General features: G+C 41.0%; 1 protein-coding gene across 3 annotated transcripts; it reads left to right on the plus strand.

Annotated features, from left to right (window-relative positions):
* The first annotated feature begins 1,876 nt into the window (after positions 1 to 1,876).
* Positions 1,877 to 16,622, plus strand: rnpc3 (RNA-binding region (RNP1, RRM) containing 3). 3 transcript variants are annotated; one of them, XM_070852934.1, is made up of 16 exons: positions 1,877 to 2,006; positions 2,538 to 2,694; positions 2,790 to 2,837; positions 2,942 to 3,051; positions 3,426 to 3,515; positions 5,495 to 5,606; positions 6,304 to 6,372; positions 6,938 to 7,080; positions 7,335 to 7,460; positions 7,860 to 8,002; positions 9,936 to 10,124; positions 11,940 to 12,034; positions 12,284 to 12,342; positions 13,800 to 13,932; positions 16,012 to 16,089; positions 16,254 to 16,622. In XM_070852934.1, exons 2-15 carry the CDS (start codon positions 2,542 to 2,544, stop codon positions 16,078 to 16,080), a joined length of 1,539 nt encoding a protein of 512 aa, XP_070709035.1. In that variant the 5' UTR covers positions 1,877 to 2,006; positions 2,538 to 2,541; the 3' UTR covers positions 16,081 to 16,089; positions 16,254 to 16,622. The 3 variants fall into 3 exon arrangements, with proteins under 3 accessions (XP_070709035.1, XP_070709036.1, XP_070709037.1); XM_070852935.1 differs by having other exon boundaries at positions 16,560 to 16,622; XM_070852936.1 differs by having other exon boundaries at positions 9,939 to 10,124.
* Positions 16,623 to 18,242: the final 1,620 nt, after the last annotated feature.

Raw genomic sequence — 18,242 nt, forward strand, 5'->3', positions numbered from 1 at the left:
AATTAGGCTCAAAACATAATACTCTTAGTTTTGACTTATGACTGCTTCTTTAATAATATGTTGTGGCTACAGAGGGAAACTGAAAGTTTTTTTTAAGTCCACATACAGCAGTTTGAAATGTCAGATCCATCACAGCTGCAGCAGCTGTTGTTTCATATGACAAGGCTGACACCTGCTGGTGAAAACAACTATGGGGGCGTTTTGCATTGCTTGATAAAGCAAAGTGTGCCTTTACACATGCTGTCAACATCATGAGCATGACAATTACTACATATTTACTGACACCTTGAAAGGACAATAATAGCAAGTATGAATTATAATGTGTATTAATGTCTCTTTTATTCCCACTGAGTGTGGAGTTATAGATCACTACAGAGAAATTAACGACATTAATGGTAATTTCAGTTCCTTTCTGGTTGCCTCGGTTAGCTTACTTTATTTTGAAAGTCTTATTATCATTTCTGCATTGACGCCTGTTTGATGAATGTAATGTGTTACAGTTTCTCAGTGTGACCTCTAGAGGTCAGTGAAAAGAAAACCTGAATTTAAATACACTCAGTCACCTCCAAATAGCTTCGAGGCAGACAGAGACTCCTGAGAGACAGGTGCTTGGAAAGGTAGGCTGAGAGTCATTAGACAGGTGGGTCATTTCTCAGTAGCTTTGTCCCTCCAGAGCGTCCTAACTTTCAGCAGGGCTGTTTATTGTAATACACATGATGATACATGGATTTATACTGTTGGACATCAATACATTAATAATACAGATACAGGCAACATAACATAACACAACATAACTATGAATGTCTTTATTGATATCTCTGAATACTACCAATAATAAGTACATGTCCACATTCTTTTTCTTTTATGGTAACACTTACACTAGGGGAACTGTGATTGGTTAGGTTTAGGTGCAGGGAGTCACATGGTTACGATTAGGGTAAGAATACCTGGATCAGGCCAATCAGAGGCAGACTACAACACATCTACACACATCTCCACCGGCAAGAATGCGAGAAAAACAAAAATTCCCTCACTTTATATTAAGCTATCCTAAAATACAAAAACAATTTAAGAAAACTGAAGTAGTGAAACTGAGCCCAAGATATGAATGTAATAATACACAATACATACTACATACTACTACTTTAATACTACAAAAAGAAACTAAAAACAACACATTTTTAAAGGTCAGTGTGCTGTTTTTAAAAAGGCTATCAAAAAGTTAGGTGTCACGTCAGTGTTTCTGTCCTACAGTGGTCGCAGTCAGTAACAACAACTGTAGGCCACCAACATCGAGCACAGACAGTCCGTGGTATCGAGCAAGACACAGTAACATAGGAATACTATGTCTGACTGCTTCTAAATAAGTCTTTCTGTAACAGTGTGGAGCCTGGATGTACAAAGAGAACATCTGTGGTGTAGGAGTCAGATAGTCTGTGGTGTAAAGGCCTCACATCAACACCACTGATGCAGATCATGTCACCACTAAGCACGAAATACAACTATTAGGTATATGTGTGCACTTAATAATATATATATATATATATATATATATATATATATATATATATATATATATATATATATATATATATATATATATATATATATATATATATATATATTAATAATATCAAGGCTGATGGCAGAGAGTTTCCATATATTTAATTCTTCGGTGCAAATGCAGGATGGAAACTATCAGCATTCCACGCACAGTTACTTCTATGTGCCTGGTGTACAGGTCATTACTGAGTGCGGCCACTCTCCGGCCCACAAGGTGACGCTGCAGCTCTTTACTATCGGTGATCCGCCCGCAGTGACCGTCAGAGGAACTGGAGGCGGGCGGAAGTGGGCATGTTTACCGGCTGCTGCTCCGTGCAGACGCCCAATAAAAGATATCACATGAGTTTAAATTATTTGCTTAAGCGTGTAATTGTTTACTAGCGGCTTCATGCTTTGCCTTGGGGCTAGAAGATAATTCAAGCTGGCAGCAGGAAAGTAAGAAGGTAAAGACAACCTGGAAATTAGCTGCATGTTAGCTTGATTCAGCTAACGTGTTAGCTGTTAGCTAAGGTGGGAGCTAGCCCAGTGTGTTTGTTGTTGCCACTCTTAATTTACAGAAATGGCAATTTAACTCGGCTCTGTTGACTTAAGGTATATGTAGCATTGGTTCTTTAATCCGGCGGTGTTCGGTTTTTGTTTTGTTTTTTTTTTACAAATGACTGACGTGCTAAAATTTCACATTAGCAATTGTTACACTTAACGTTATATTGAATATATACCTCATAGTTTGTCCACCCTATTCAAATGCCAGACCAAACAGCACTGTGTTAACAACAGATATAATGTTAGTACTTACTGCTGGGCTGTTGTATCTGATCACTGACACAGAGGCTTCTACTATATAACACTCTGGATAAAGGTGGTGGCCCTGTAGAGGATCTTCCACCCAGTGAAGGCTGCCGGCTGCTTCTGGTCCTGGTCTTAGTCTCTGAGCTGTGTCACAGTGGTTTCTCTGAACGTCTGCTGTCCCACAGGAGAATGGAGAAGAATGAGGACCCTGTCCAAACAAACGGCAGCAAAACGCTGCTTATCCGCCACTTCCCAGCTGAGCTCAGCCAGGATGAGAAAGAGGACCTGTTGAAGTATTTCGGAGCAGAGGCGGTCCGGATCTTCTCCAGCACGGGTCGTTTGGTATGTTGGGCCTCGCCCGTGCCTACAGAGCCTTTATGACTTCAGATTCACTTTAGTTGCTGTCCCTTCTGAACAGGCTTTTTTTTCCTCCACAGAAACATGCTGCCTTTGCAACCTTTAGAAGTGAGAAGTCTGCAGCAAAAGTGAGTTATTTATAGTGTTTGTGGTAATATGGCATTTTGGAAAAATCAAATTTTATATAAATCAGTCATATACGACATTTAATCCAAATCCACATCTCTTTCAGGCTCTCACCAGGCTCCATCAGTTAGAGGTTCTTGATCGTAAACTCGTTGCAGAGTTTGCGAAATGCCAAGATCATGTGACTGTGTTAAAGGACCCGCCAGTGTCGCACAGGTATGCTGCGTGAATCGCGCGAATGAAGAAATGCTGCTAAAAAGTAACTCTCGCATGCAAATGCATTGGCTGTGTGAGAAAGAGCAAGATGTTGGTCTCTGTTGTGTGGTCTAAAGATCATGTGGGAAGCCCCACAGACGTAAAATGACTTTCAGCACACAGGGGTTTTATTTATAAGTCATTTGCAGTTGGACATGAGTCGGACTGACCAAACTCACAATTAGAAAAAATAGCAAATAACACGTATTGAACATATTCTCACACAACATAGTCACACTCCTATATTCTCAGTACCCAGAAATGATCCAGTATATGATCAAGGGTGAAAGCTGCTGCTCAATCCTTTTTGTAACAAGTGTTTTTTCCTTCTACAGTGGTAAACATGTTGGGAAAGATGTGAAGAAACAGGAGACCAAACAGCCAAACATTCCCCTCATTGAAACCGGCATTGCACCTAGCCTTGGGTGAGTGGTGTCACCAGACACACTGTCTGTTGATTTCTTTGTCGCCGGATAGGATGAAGCATTCTGTTTTTTACGATTTTGTTTTTTGGCTGATGAATCTGTAAGGTTACTCTCAAAAGTGACCGGAGTATTTGCGAAGTCTTTAAACAAAACAAGCACACAGTGTGCAGGTTATGACACCTTATACAATAAAATATGCATTTGTGACACATGCCCTCCAAACCTGGTCAAAGTGTTGTCAGTTTCAGTGTCCAGAGGCTGACAGAGCTGACAATAAACCTCCGAATCTGAGAGCAGTAGTCAGGAGCTGTCAGTGGCCTTGTGTCCAATTAGATGGTCCGACTGCCACCGAGTGCCTGACGGGCTGTCTGTCCTGCCAGTTGGTGGGACCAGGTGGTCTGTGATACCTCTCTCACCCCAATACTGACAGTCTGTCCTGCCGTGCTCTAGAATCTGGTTCAGCCAGTAGTTTCCGCCGCCTCCTGATATGGTGGAATTTGCTTGAGTGTGTATTCACAGCACAGATCAATACTACACTGATTGTTTATCGGAAGCCCTTAAAGTGAATTAATTTGGTTTCATACAAGTGTAAAGAAATAAATCTTAATCTTGTTCTAGCATATAATCTATATGTTGTGTGTAACAGTAGAGAGTTCTGGTGTCCTACGTCTGAAATACGGCAGAGAGACGATCAGCTTTTCAGCTTGAATCAACATAATATTACTGTTGGACTGGAGTTTATAGAAAAGTATGGTAGACAAAGTAAATCTTAAGTATCTTAGCTTCCAAAAGAAAAGGCACTTCTTCATAAACCAGTGTTTACTGTACAAACTGCACTGAAGCACTGCAGGAACAATGCTAATGTACGTAACCTGTTGAGGCCACTCATTTCTAACAAAAAGCAGACAGCAGTGGCAGCTGTAGCCAGTGCTGCTAATGCTAGTGTTAGTGTTGTTGACTTATTTGGAGGTGGGTGACATGGGAAAAAAAAATCTTCTATCAGGGTTCATGTAATTGTATATCTCAAAATTTAAAATGGTTATATCAATGGAAAACTAATTGAGAATGTGTTCATTAATACCAGAAGAGGACAGGAATGTCATTAATGGAGTGATTTGAAATAAGTGACAAAAATCCAATATTATAAATTATTATGAATCCTGTTCGTTGATTTGGAACGTTTCTCAGTTCTCAACAAGCCAACTGCTAAACCGTTGAAAATCAGGTGAATGAAAATGGACGTGCTGCTTGACAGACAGGGTCATCATTACTGCACATTTGATCTAAAAGCAAAAAAGTCATTTTTTTCGAGCAGGCTGTCGAATCAGAGACACACTCTTGTAAAATAGGCTTTAAACTTGACTGTTTTTACAGCTGAGATTAAAATACACCTTGTACAAAATACAATGAAATTGATTGACATTTTAATATTTCTATTTATTTTTTTGGTTTGTTGTGACATGTTATTTTTCACCTTGTTGAAAAATGCATTGAGCCTCTAACTGGCATCTGACTAATAGTTTTTACTCGTCAGTCTCAGCAGAACTGACTGCTAACATGTTTCTTCCTCACCCAGCCAACTGGCAGATTAAATGATGCACACTCTGCACCCACCTCAAGCCTCTTGTTTATCAGGCCTGAGTAGATTTAGTTTTGTTCTCTCGCGCCACGCAGAGTCCTGGTTTAGAAAAACTTCCCATGACACGAGGACAAGCCTTGGTGCTGACATGGCATGCTGGTCCCAGCGTCCCTTAATGGCTGGATTTCACATTATGTCGGCTGAGTGCTTCTCTTTTGAAGAATAAGCTACCAAGCTAAGGCTCGCCAGCTGGGCCGCACATATCTGCGTCGCCATTATTTCGACATACTTTGTGAGTCATTAAGTGAGGGAGGTGCTGTGTTTAAGGCAGCGAGTTGCAGCTGCAGAGTTTCCTTTTAAGTAATTTTTGTCTTTTCCTCTCACCCTCTCTCTCCCACAGGTTGAAATTTCAATCGAATCCCACTTTGAAATATTTATACCCACCACCTTCTAATGGCATTCTGACAAATATAACTCATGCCCTCATGAGTGTGCCAAAATTTTATGTTCAAGTGAGTACATAGTGCTTCTTTTATATCACTATATTGTTGATCCAGTACCTACACGTCTTTTGATATGCAGATCATCTCCGTGTGTATATTTGTATTTTGGTATCTTTTCATACTCTCCCCGTATTCATGTTTTCTGTTTTTGGGAAGTGGGAATTTGTACAAAAATGCAAATGTGACAGCATTTCTAGCCTTCAGATTCATATTGTAAAATGGAAATATGAGTCCCAATATGTGTCCCAGAGGTTTTTGAACTGCATCCAACCTCTTAAAGATCAAACAGCAAACATTTGCCTTTTAAATTTCAATTTGGGGAGCAAGTATTAATAATAAACCGTAAGTGGGAGGCATGAGTTATGGGTTTAACATTTCCCTGGGAGCTGTGCTGCCTGGATTTTCATTGCTGCTACTTCCAGCGTTGGTGTCTTGGTGGTGCTAGCGCGTTGCGGAGAAGCCGCCTTCATGCTTCAGCCTCACCGCTGGTATCTCGCTTCCGCCTCAATCTCACCTTGATCCTTGTATTTTAAATGAAAATGCAAAAGCCTCGCAATCTGTTTTACATACGGAGCCCGAGTCACAGGCTGCCTGTTTGAGAGCAGCAGTATATTTGTGTTTATATTACCAGCTCCCACCCTGCTCTTGGTTTACATCTTTAGATACGACTATCACAGCTCTAATACTCATATCTCTAATTATACAGGTACTACATCTGATGAATAAAATGAATTTGCCATGTCCATTCGGCCCAATCACTGCCAGACCCCCCATGGTAAGCTTGTATGCATCACTGCGGGATGGAGAAGAACACACTAATGACTAGAGTGTACATGGTTTGGATGTAGGTTATTTGATGCTAAGCAAAAGGGACAGTATTCAAGTGTGTGTGTGTGTGTGTGTGTGTGTGTGTGTGTGTGTGTGTGTGTGTGTGTGTGTGTCTGTGTGTCTGTGTGTCTGTGTGTCTGTGTGTCTGTGTGTCTGTGTGTCTCTGTGTCTCTGTGTCTCTGTGTCTGTGTCTGTGTCTGTGTCTGTGTCTGTGTGTGCTGGGTACCCAAATATTGAGGATAACCAACTCCCAGTTTTAGAGGACCCACAATAATGACTGGCTTATTGATTTATTAGCACTTTATAAGGGTTGTTGGTGACTCTAGCACCAATTCATTACCTCATAAACTATAAACACCACCTTCACTGAAATCAATTAAAAAGAACAGATGTTTTGCTGAAGATTAAATGTAAAAATATGAATTAAATGTTCTTCAGTACATACGTGGCAGCATGTGAAAGTATTTGTAAGCCAGACTAATATTGTTTTTTTGTTTTTTTTCCCCCTGCAGTTTGAGTTCCTGCCTCCTGCGCCACCCATCCCCTTGCCTCCTCCCTTTCCTCCTGACTACCCTCCTCTGCCGGAGGAGGAGATGGAGCTGTCCAGTGGAGAAGAATCGGAGTATGAGAGTGGGGATGACGAAGACAAGGAGCGGTGAGGAGCAGATGACCTCAGAGAGGACCCATCTCTGCATTAACATTTTCTTGAGACAAAGGAATTGACTTTCATTTTGTTGTGCATCGTATTGCCTCCGCCAGTCGAGCCAGTATGTCAATTTATCAGTCAGAAGTAATAACGTTTAGGAACGGTGGCTCGGAGGGAGATGCTTTTAAATTCCAATAGGTGGGCTAATGTTTTGTCCAAGGTAGACATTTCTTCCCTTATTCCCTATGCTTGCTTTATTTCAGGATTGTTCGTCTGATGGGCCTGGTCAACCAAGCATGCAAGAGACCCCTGAGACCAAAAACGGCTTCAAAGAGAAAGAAGCCCAAGATCAAGGATCTACTCTATGCTCCCAAACCAGACTCTCAGAGGTACACCACAGGCACTCATGCATGTCACAGTCCTCGCGCATAGCTCAACTCGAGACAGTATTCATAGGCAGCTAAAAAAAGGAGGCCAAAAACCTCCAGACAATAAGTCTTCCTCATAAAGACAGCCTTGTGTGGCTCCGAGACTTATTGTTTCAGTACCACACACACACACACACACACACACACACACACACAGGCTCCCTTAATGACAGACCACAAACTCTTTTTCTAAACTATAAATACATACACACCTCAGTGTCTCCTGGCTGCATGTGTGCGGTCTGGGAAATATCCGCGGTTGACCAGAACAAAACAAGCCGCCCAGGAGCCACGTTTATTGCGGGTACTTCTCAGAGTACTGCTGTTGAGGGCAGTGGTGATTGTCTCTGCTGTCCTCAGCGCTCCAGTGCTACAGCCCTCCGATGTGTTTGAGCAGCCCCACCCCGCCGGGCAGAGGAAAATTGAATTCCACATTTCGGTACCAGAGGTGTCAGCCATACTGGAAGGAAATGGGCCAGGCCAGCCTGATGATGAAGCCAGAGGTAAGCTTCCTACTTTGACCTTAGGTGTTACCTTCCTGCAACTCCTCAGTATTTCTCTTTCTAAGTAGCCTGTTGGTCTAGTTTTCCTCTGTTATGTGATGCCACTTTGCTAGGAGTAAACCACAGCAAATGCCAAATCAGGTCTGCACTTGCCAATGAAATCTAGGATCCCAATGGTCTGTAGTCTTTGTAATAAGTCTGTAAGACATATTATTTGATTGGGATTATTATCTCAGTTCATTGATAATTATTAAGTCTATTAAATGTCAGCGCTCCATTAACCCCATGGCTTTTTAATTTACAGTGACATAAAACGCAACAAACAAGAAATCTGCACATTTTAGAGGCTCGAAACTGCAAATAGTAGAAATTTCTGCTTGAAAAGCATAATGTAAATATTCAATTTCTGTCAATTCACTAATTGTAATCAACCCATTAATCATTGCAGCTTTTATTTAAATGGATTTCCCCAGTTTTATCTGTTATGTATTATAAACATCTTGGGAAATAACTTGGTGTCCATTAGGTTAAGTTGTATTAAGCAACATAAAATGCTTCTATTTACAAGATGTTAGTAAAAACAAACCACACCAATACTATAGTCTGCACCATATCCACTACATTGGGGGGATCTGTGTAAAACTTGCACTGCCTACTCTCTTTTGAGCAAGAAAGGCACTGTAAAGATTTGATTATTACTACACCATGTTTATTATCACATTGCAGCAGGAGGTGGTTTGATACTCCTATTGACATAAGTTAAAGCCCTTACCATGAGTGAAGTCGGAGCCAAGTGTCACACAGCAGTATATCACAGCAGAAAGTCGCACCTAAAGGTTTTCCCATTATCTGTATGAGGAAATGTCATTGGGGGCACAGTCTGTGTTACTTGTCAGGTGTGCAGTTCCCTGTTTGCCTTATCTCCCTTCTCTCTAGCTACAACTTCACTCCCTGGCAAGCCCCTGAGAAGTAAAATAGATCTCAAAGTCAAACACAAAAGATTTCCTAAAGGCAGGGGAAAGATAAACTATGACAGGTGGCTTTTTGGATTAGTCTTGTTTTGGGGAAGGGAGGGTGTTGGATCCGATAAACAAGCTATTTAAATGAAAAGGGGAGGTGGGGGGGAGATAAGAAGGAGGATAATTTTGAAAGCACTGATCTAGTTCTCTGCCTAGAGTGTATCAGAAAAGCTCCCCAACACTTCTTGCTCCAGCGCACACACACATACACCTTATGTGGATGAAAGGCTTTTTTTTTTTTTTTTTTTCCCTTTCTCGGATTTGTACAGGCTCACTGCTTTTAGTAATTCCATCGACAACGTTGTGTGCGCATGCATGTGCTCCTCAAAGTCTTAGGCTTATCCTTCCCAGTGCCTTTCAGTCTCATGTTTGCAAAACAGGAATGGATTCTGATTTGATTACATTTCTTTATTTGACATAGACTAACTGAGCCTGTGACTCACTCTTGAGACCGTCCTCCTTCAATTATCGTGCAACCTATCTTCACTTGCACATTATTTCTGCCAAACAATAGCATTCATCGCATTAAAACCTGACAGAGACACCATTATTGTCCACTTGATCAGTTTATAATGATTCCACGGTTAGAATTTTTAAACACCAATACATGAAACTAATTGTGACCAAGTGGATTTGCTTCCATTCCCCCATTCTGAGCTTGTTTGGTTTACTGAAGAGGATAAACACTGTGGAAGTGATTATTTCACCATCTGCTATTGTTAGACACTTTGAAAACTTCCATCTGTATTTGCACTAGAGGGGGAGTGGTCGTCTTCCTGTTTTGTATCATAAAGCAGTCGAGAAGATCCAACGCTACTGCCAAAATAAAAGAAAAAAAACAACCTGGTAAATTGATTGTACAGTTTTACGATCGCTACATATTAGTTCCTTTAACCTACTGTGTGTCCCTTCAGAAGTGGATGAGAGGGAGCCACCCACCACCACGAGCAGTCAGGAGGCGGCAGAGGCGGAGGGTTTCGGGAAGCTTTACCCCAGCACCCAGGTGTCTCAGCAGCAAGAGGAGCACGACGAGGACGAGCAGGATCTCTCCTCGGGCGTCATCTCCAGGAAGGAGCTGGAGAAAGGGAGACTGTCAAGAGATGGTAAACCTGAGCTTTTTAAACAGCATGGTGGTTAGCCAAGTCATTCGCCTTAAAGACATGAAAGCTACATCAGGAAAGGGTTAATACTTCCCTTAAATAGTGAACTTACCAACAGAACTGGTCTTCAACTGATTTTCAAGAAAAAAAGAATTAAAAGTTTCAGTCTAGGGAAGTTCATACCGAACATCAGTGATCACATCAATTTCTTAAAAGCGTTTGTATTTTCTGTTTTAAACGGCTAAAACAGTCCTCTTCCATCTCACGGATCCAATTCTGTGTAGAAGTGAAAGCAGGAAAAAACGGGAGCAGCAGCAGTGGTTTGTTTGAAATGCATATTAGAAAAAGTTGGCAGTTCGTGTGAGCGGTGAGAGCCATCAGGACTGAATGGAACAAGCCAAGTGCAGGAAATCAAATGTGACAAAAGAAGCAGACAGATCCCGGAGAGGAAGAGGAGCTGCTGCTGAAAAAGTTTAACATCAGCATTGCCTCTCTTAGAATAAAGTCACTGCAGGATGATAAGGACCGAAGGAGGATGTAGAATAGTTGTTTTTCTTTTGGAATGATAATGACGCTGTTGGCAATTTGCCTGTCTTTAGTGTCTCATTTTATCAGAACGGTGCCCAATACTGAGTGCAAAATGTCCAAGCAATGACCACTTGTCACCAGTGGCGTCACCAAACCCAAATACTATTGTGGATTAATATTTCGAGCATTCAGACAGGATTGGAGCTGTTTTCAGCAAAAACGCTTGAATAAATTTAGTGAGATACATGTTTGACTACACAGCTCCACATGAATAGAAATGTTCCTTTTCTGTTGAAGGTGTCAGAAGCTAACCGTTTTGCTAACAATCTCGCAATACCAGCTTAAATGGTTAAAATGTCAGTGCTGTGTTCACGGCTTAAATCTGCTGCCCTGAAATGGCCAAAAAAAATAAATTGGGTAATGCAGGATTAAGCATGTTAAAGTAATTGGCTGAAGTTATATGAGAAACATAGTTAACATCGTTATGCTGACAATGGGGAAAAATGAAGATATTCCATCTCTTTAATGCAGACACTGAAAATACCACTTAATATTTATACAACCATTAACATTAATATTAACCGCATGTCAGTAAAGTATTAATAGGTAATTGCAGTTACAACTGCAGCTGCATTTTTGTGAAAACAAATCTGGTTTGAACAGTGCATTGGTTCTTAAATTGGACCACTGGTACCCCACACAGTCCGAAGCCACATTCAAGGATAGTCGTTCTTATTTCTATGATGTAAATGGGAGAACAAAATTAAAAAGAAACACTGAGTTTGAAGTGTGTATATGGGGGAAAAAATACAAATTTAGGAACACCTAAGTAACCTTCACAGGACCGGCAGCGTTTCATTTCTCCTTATCATGTCAGTTCATATGACACAAATGAATCCCCAGTGTTTACTTCATAATGTACTCAGTGAACAAGAGCGCTGGTAAGTATCATTCTTAGTTCTCCCTTCCACTCACACGAAATGTTCTGGCATATCTTTCATTCAAATGCGGTACACAGCAGCTGAGATATGATAGTCCATGTCTTGTCTAAAATGAGCTGGCTGGAAAATGTTGGGATCAAACATATAATCATTGCTTTAATGTCTCAACACATTTCTTCAGTCCACTCCGTCTTAAATAAAACATTGAGTGGATGGTATTGAGCTACACTGACTTTGAATTTGCCTTTATGTGTGTATAGGAAGATCTGTGATGCTTTGTACCTGTTTTTGAAATGCACCTTGCGTCAAGTTTTTTTTTTTTTTTTTTTTCTCCCTTCTCTCCTCTCAGAGATAAAAAGGATGTCTGTGTTTAAAAATTATGAACCGGGTGAGCCAACCTGCAGACTGTACGTGAAGAATATCGCAAAGCAAGTGGAAGAGAAAGTAGGTGCATTTATAGCACTTGACCCACTTAGGTGTGTTTGTTTGGTTTACTGGATATGATGCTTATTCTGGAGTTTTCATTTACCACTTAAGACTATTATACAGTATGTCATCAGAATTTTCCGTTGTTGAATGTCAGAGTTTTTGCAGTGAGATGTGAATCCCCAAATTGCACATTACTTCTGCATAAACAATAGAATCAACCATACATATTCATATATTCCCTATTTTTCATCATTTCTCCTCCAGGACCTGAAGTACATCTATGGGCGATACATCAACCCTTCATCAGAAGACGAGAGAAACATGTATGTAAACTGCACTGATCAGTTTGATATTTACTTCACTTCTTATTGACTTTTCTTGCGTGCCACCCCCCCCCCCCCCCCCCCCCCCCCCCCTCCCCTCCATCTCCACAAGCTATTTTTGACTCTGGCAATTTGTCGCTTTCCCTCGAGAGTTTTTAGTAATTCATGCTGACTGTGTAGTACAGTAAGTAAGTATCTAACCTGACATACAGATCATGAGGGACATTTTATGTTTGTGCATCAGCAGTACTTCAAATGAATATTCCACCTGAGTCATCAACCTGAGCTTATGTTGAGTACGGGGCCAGATTCTGATAAACAGATGTAGGTGATAAACAGGGAGATGCAACTCTGCCAGAGATACAGTTTGTCCTTTGGTAACCTTTTCTAGACTGTGCCATTTTTTTTCCTCTTTAGAGGGTTACTACAGTTTATGTTTGTAAACTACTTATGATTAAACATGCTATGCAAATAATTCCCAACATTTTATGTTGCCAGATCTTAGGTGTCCTTTTTGGGCCCAAAGGTCTGCAGGTTGAGGTGGCGTGATATGCAAAATTCATAGTTTGATAGGTCAAAGTTGTGGCCACAAAGGAGCTTTTCCAAAGCGGTCCGTATGAATCTTAAACACTGTCTTGGTGTGTGCACAGAGAAAAGTGAGCTTTTGCAAAACTATGACACAAGCTGCCCAGTGACTGCGGCAGTTTAGCCAAATGCACAACACAGCTACTGTCATTAATCTGTATTTGTGTTGATTTTCTCAGACGACCTCGCAGTTTTGAAAAATAGTTTAAAATATAGGCCGGCGCTTCAGCTGGAGAATGACTGCGGGTCAACATGTAGTATTTATTAGCCCACTTGAATTACTGTTTCATACTTGTTCGGTCGTCTGACAACAGAAACAGAAAAATGGGAAAATGAGAGCAACTTGATTGTGAATTGGGCTGCACTGGGAGAGCAGGAGGGGGCTGTGCGGCAGCAAAATTGAGGAAAAAAACGCCCCCTCGGCTATAACTTTCTCTCATTAACCTGCTTTTATGTTGATTTTGTCAGACGATTTCCGAACTGTTTGATAATGATTGCGTCCGCCATGTTGTCTGTCACACTCCTTAGCAAACGTTGGATATGATGCAGGTTTGTTGTTTGCCAAGTGAAGAATGGATGAAGAAGGGGATATTTTCTCATCAGTCCGCTGTTTCACTGTGCTGAAAGATACATGCACTGTTACGCTCCTAGTTGCTTCTCTTTGCCACTTGCAAATCAGTAAAATTAAGTGGCTGGAATAAAAACCTTCAGATTCTTGGGTCTCACTATTGACAACCGCTGATTTATGTGGGTACAGCAGCAGAAATCATTTCCCTCTCGTAACACTGAATAGCTACATTATAATGTCATCTTGTAATAGCCACAAGCCCCCAGTGATAATAATGTGTCCCTACTTTGGTTTTTTTCCTCAGGTTTGACATTATGTTAATGAAGGAGGGGCGGATGAAGGGGCAGGCCTTCATCGGACTCCCCAGTGAGCAGAGTGCAGAGAAAGCCCTGCGGGAAACCAATGGCTACGTCCTCTTTGACAAACCCCTGGTTGTTGTATCCTTTTATCCCCCTTTTTTACACGATGAAACAAGGACAGATTTTATACAAGGAGTGGAAATCTAGGTTGTATGAGTACAACACGAGTTAATACATGGACCTACGTACAGCAGCTCCATTTACAGTTACTCCAAAAAAGTAATTTAAATTAGTCGAATGTTCATTTGCAAATTTAGCAGAGACCCTTTTCATTGCGGAAAAAAATAAGTTGTTGGTTCTACTTGGAGCAAGCAGTTGCCCAAGAACACGAACCAAATAGATTGGTGATGCAGTCAGCGAGTCTGGGTTAATTTTCTAGTTTAACATGCACGTTCTGCTCTATATCACTGGGCCATTTTACATTGACAATTTAGCTTTCCCACCAAGTTTTAGGCAATATGTTATAGTATATGGAAAATGTATCCCGAGAGACCAATTAAGAAAAGAAAACATTTTAACCTGGTATTTGCCAGTGCACAGGATCAAATGTCACTGAACATGCATAAAAGGGCAGTTAAGAGGTGGTGTGCAGTGATTATTAAGTGGGCACCTCCTCTCACAGATGTGTTGTTGGCTTCGTCCTCCGTGCCTTCAGGAGGATGACGACTAATTTCTGGCAGCCCTGAATCACCACCTGCTCTTCCTCAGTTCAACACTGATAATTGCGCATCAACTTTTGAACTTGTCTAATGGAACAAGGCTATTGATTTTGATGGTGTTTTAATGGGCGCCCTCTAACCAATTAGCTTGGAGACAGCATATTAGTCTTTGAGTTCAAAGAATGAACAGCGAAGTCTGCTGTGTGATTTACTTGATGCTGTTGACCTGCTTGTAGGTGTATTCCATTGGCAGAGCTTAGACTGCAGTCTAACCACCAACAGCTCCTGTGTTGGATTATATCAAAACCCCTTACAAGTCTGTCATTTAGTCACTATTCAGCCATATAAGAGGCACCGTTTTGCTAACTGGAGTATGGTGGGTTTTAGATTTTTAGGTTTTGTATGTTTGAGGCACAAGTTGCTCCGGCTTGCAAAGATAAAAACTTGATATTAGGTCCCTAAAATGGTCCATCAATTAGATAAAATTGTGCTGGGTTGCATGCTTAAGCTGTTTCCTGTTAATCATTTGTTCTTTGAATCCAGGAATGGCGGACCCCGCCACTACAAAGTAGTAAAAACTTCCATATAGAGTGGTAATTACTGAAACCAAATGCGTTACATTTGTTTTTAGGGTTTTAATTCTATGTGGAGGATCAAAAAGTGGAGTAAGGTTCATTGTAGTACAGATGTCTTTTTAAGCAGTTATAGGCAGAGGACAGCTGGTCCTACTTTTTTTTTTCAGGGCTATCCTGAGACTGCAGTATGGCACTTGTCACAGAATCCTCAAGCAGCCTGCTACTGAAATTTGTGAGCTGGAAGAAAAACCTGCGTGCAATGGTAGTAGTCTAAGGTTTATTAACAGACAGCACTAAAGTGAAAGCCTTTCCCACATCTGACCCCACCCTCCTTTTTTTAAACTGTCACATCCACAAACAATTTATCAATCTATGTGAATGACTTTAGCTGTCACTGAGGAAGTGAGTCAACCTCAGAAAAGCAAGAGGCGCGGGCTCTTCTAAAGTCAATTTTTGGCCAGTAGTCTTCTGGCATTTATGAGCAAACAGCTGCGACCTTTTCTCAAATTAAATTCATAAGTGTCACAGGGAAGAGGGCCCCTGTGGCATAAAGCTGCTGCATACAACTGGGAGTAAAACATGACAATATGTGAGTATGGTAGAAATTATCAGTCTGTGATTATCCGTCTGTGAACATGAGCCTAAAGCCGAAATTGGCTTTTCAGTGAGGTTGGTTTTGGTTTATATTTTCTGTGGTACTATTCATGTGTTACATTTGGGGGGGGGGGGGTATGTTGATGTCAAAATCATAATTAGTCCTGTAGTAGTAGGACCAGATGAAAGAGCAGACTGTTTGACTGTGTAGGATTAGATTTTTGATTAACTTCTGGTCGGAAGAAGAAAATACTTAATGAAGACAAGTGAGCCTTTACCTGTTTAATGGAAATGTTTGCTGCCTACAGACCTTAACTATAGATTCACAGCAATTTGCCAGATCTGCACGACCAAAACCAGACAGCACAGACGCCAAGAGAGGACCCAAACAACGCTGAACTCGACAGGTGAGTGAGACACTAAAGCATTAGGCGATCTACAGAAGGAGAATATTGAAATGAATACTGCTGTCCCATTATGTTATAGTTTACTGTATGTGTAGAATAAGCCTTGTTGTCCTTGTAATGGTGATTTTCTTTTTACATATGTGTTTACACTTTATTTATTCAAGATGCCAAGGCTTGATATTGTGGCCCAGCAGAACCACTTGTATCCTTATTCTGGCATATCCTTTGGAATAAACAAAAGAAAACAGGCGCAGTTTTTTTTTGCAATCATTGTGGTGGACTCGGTACTTGAAACACCACAACCCGTATTATAGTCTAAATTTAAAAGGACTGACCTTCATGTTTTGTTTCTATTGCTTATTGTATCTTATGTTCCCTGAAAAGCTTTTAGTGTTCACACTGTAAACCTGTGCTGGAGTCTCTTAAACGTTTCTTTACAATGTTCTCTACCTTGTTTGACTGAATTTCAGGTGATGGTCATCAGATGTCATCTTCTTCTTTTATTACCAAATAAAATATTTTTATTAAAATAACTTTTGTCATGTTGTCTTCCAACCACAGCTTCAAACATACAGTATGTCATCACTTTGCAGGTACACTTCAGTCAAACCATCATAACTGATTATCTTTAGTCCCAAACTTCAAGTCCTGACAGGCGAGTAAATACAGGCTGGGGAAGGTATATGAGATCTAGATTGGCTCTGCAGCAGATGGTAGGCTGTCAACACAGAGGAAAAACCACAGTCCTGAAGAGACAGCAAACAAACCAAACAGACTGCAGTCTGTGAGAAATTGCTGGGACTGGGTTAGCTTACCTTTACAATCCCTGGCTGGCCCCATCTGTGTGATTATAGGAGAGTAAACCTTGGAGGGTGAACTTCTCCCCTCAGCAGCCATCATAACTGAAGATTTGGAAATCAAATTGAGTTTTTGTCCTCTTACGGTGTAAGCAATACTGGGAGCGTACAGGGTGCATGCCAATCACCGCTAAGTTAAAGTTTGCATTGTCTGATCTTTAAAACTTCTAAAGAGGGGAAAACACAAAATTGCGGTGGTGAGCGGCTCGCTCAGAAGTTTCCTGGTCAGCTGCTGTTTGTCAGTCAAGTCGTGTGGTGGAAGGTGCAAGGCTTTTTTCCATTAGCTGAATAGCCAGAAGGCATGTAATGCTATGTGGTAAATACGGACCATCATCACAACTGTTGTCATGTAGCCTTGGTTGTTACATGTTTCTGTTCAGATTTGACTTGAAGGGGGAAAGATTTTTTTTTTAAAAGGCTTATTGCACTGTAAAAAGCTCTCAGTAACTGATTTAATTGAACCACCAGCTGTTTACTTACTTAAATTGTCCTGAATATTCCCCCTCTCTCAATAATGCAGATCTTTCACAGCAAAGCCCACTTGCTGCCCCCAAACCGCTGTTACTGAGCAGTTGTGAAATAAGAATATGTAATCTGTGATGACGAATACATGTTAAATTTATTTGTTAATTTTTGTGAAATCATATTTAAACAATTATCTGTGCCTTTTAATTTCATAATAAAGAGCTAAAAGCACATCATGTATCTTCAAATAGAAAGCAAACTTTTTTTTTTTAGATGCAACTTTGATCCGCTGGTTTGTTGGAATAGTTTCCAGAAACGGGCTCATCTGTTTTAGATTTGGGAAAGATTTCAGGTCCTGGCGTGTGAATTGTCAAATCCATCGCATAACTTTTCTGTCAAATCTGTTGTACTTGATTATGCCCCGCTCATGAGTTCAGCCTCTCTCTGGTTAGGATCCAGGCGCATGGTGTTATCAATCACACGTGCTCATCTGGTTCGACCTGCAGCTCATACGTCAACGCCAGTGTGAGGGAGGAGTTCCCATCTGTGCCCTACTCTGCCCGCCATCTCAACGATGACAAATGTGCCACCCGCAGTGGAAATATTGAGAGTTACCAGGACATTTATCAGGTAACATTTGAGCAATATGAAAGATAACCTTTTGTAAGTGGACGTAGATAAAGATGTATGCTCTATGCCTTTCCTGTGCACAGGCTCCGTCTCTGCTTAATACTGCACCTACCCAGAAGTAATATCATCATAATGTGATTTTTATGTTTGGTTCGACCAGGTGAGCAGTCAGTTTGCCCCGTGAAGGCCTTGGATTGCTGG

The sequence above is a fragment of the Pempheris klunzingeri genome, chromosome 21 (genome assembly GCF_042242105.1).
Source record: "Pempheris klunzingeri isolate RE-2024b chromosome 21, fPemKlu1.hap1, whole genome shotgun sequence".
Taxonomy (NCBI): Eukaryota; Metazoa; Chordata; class Actinopteri; order Acropomatiformes; family Pempheridae; genus Pempheris; species Pempheris klunzingeri.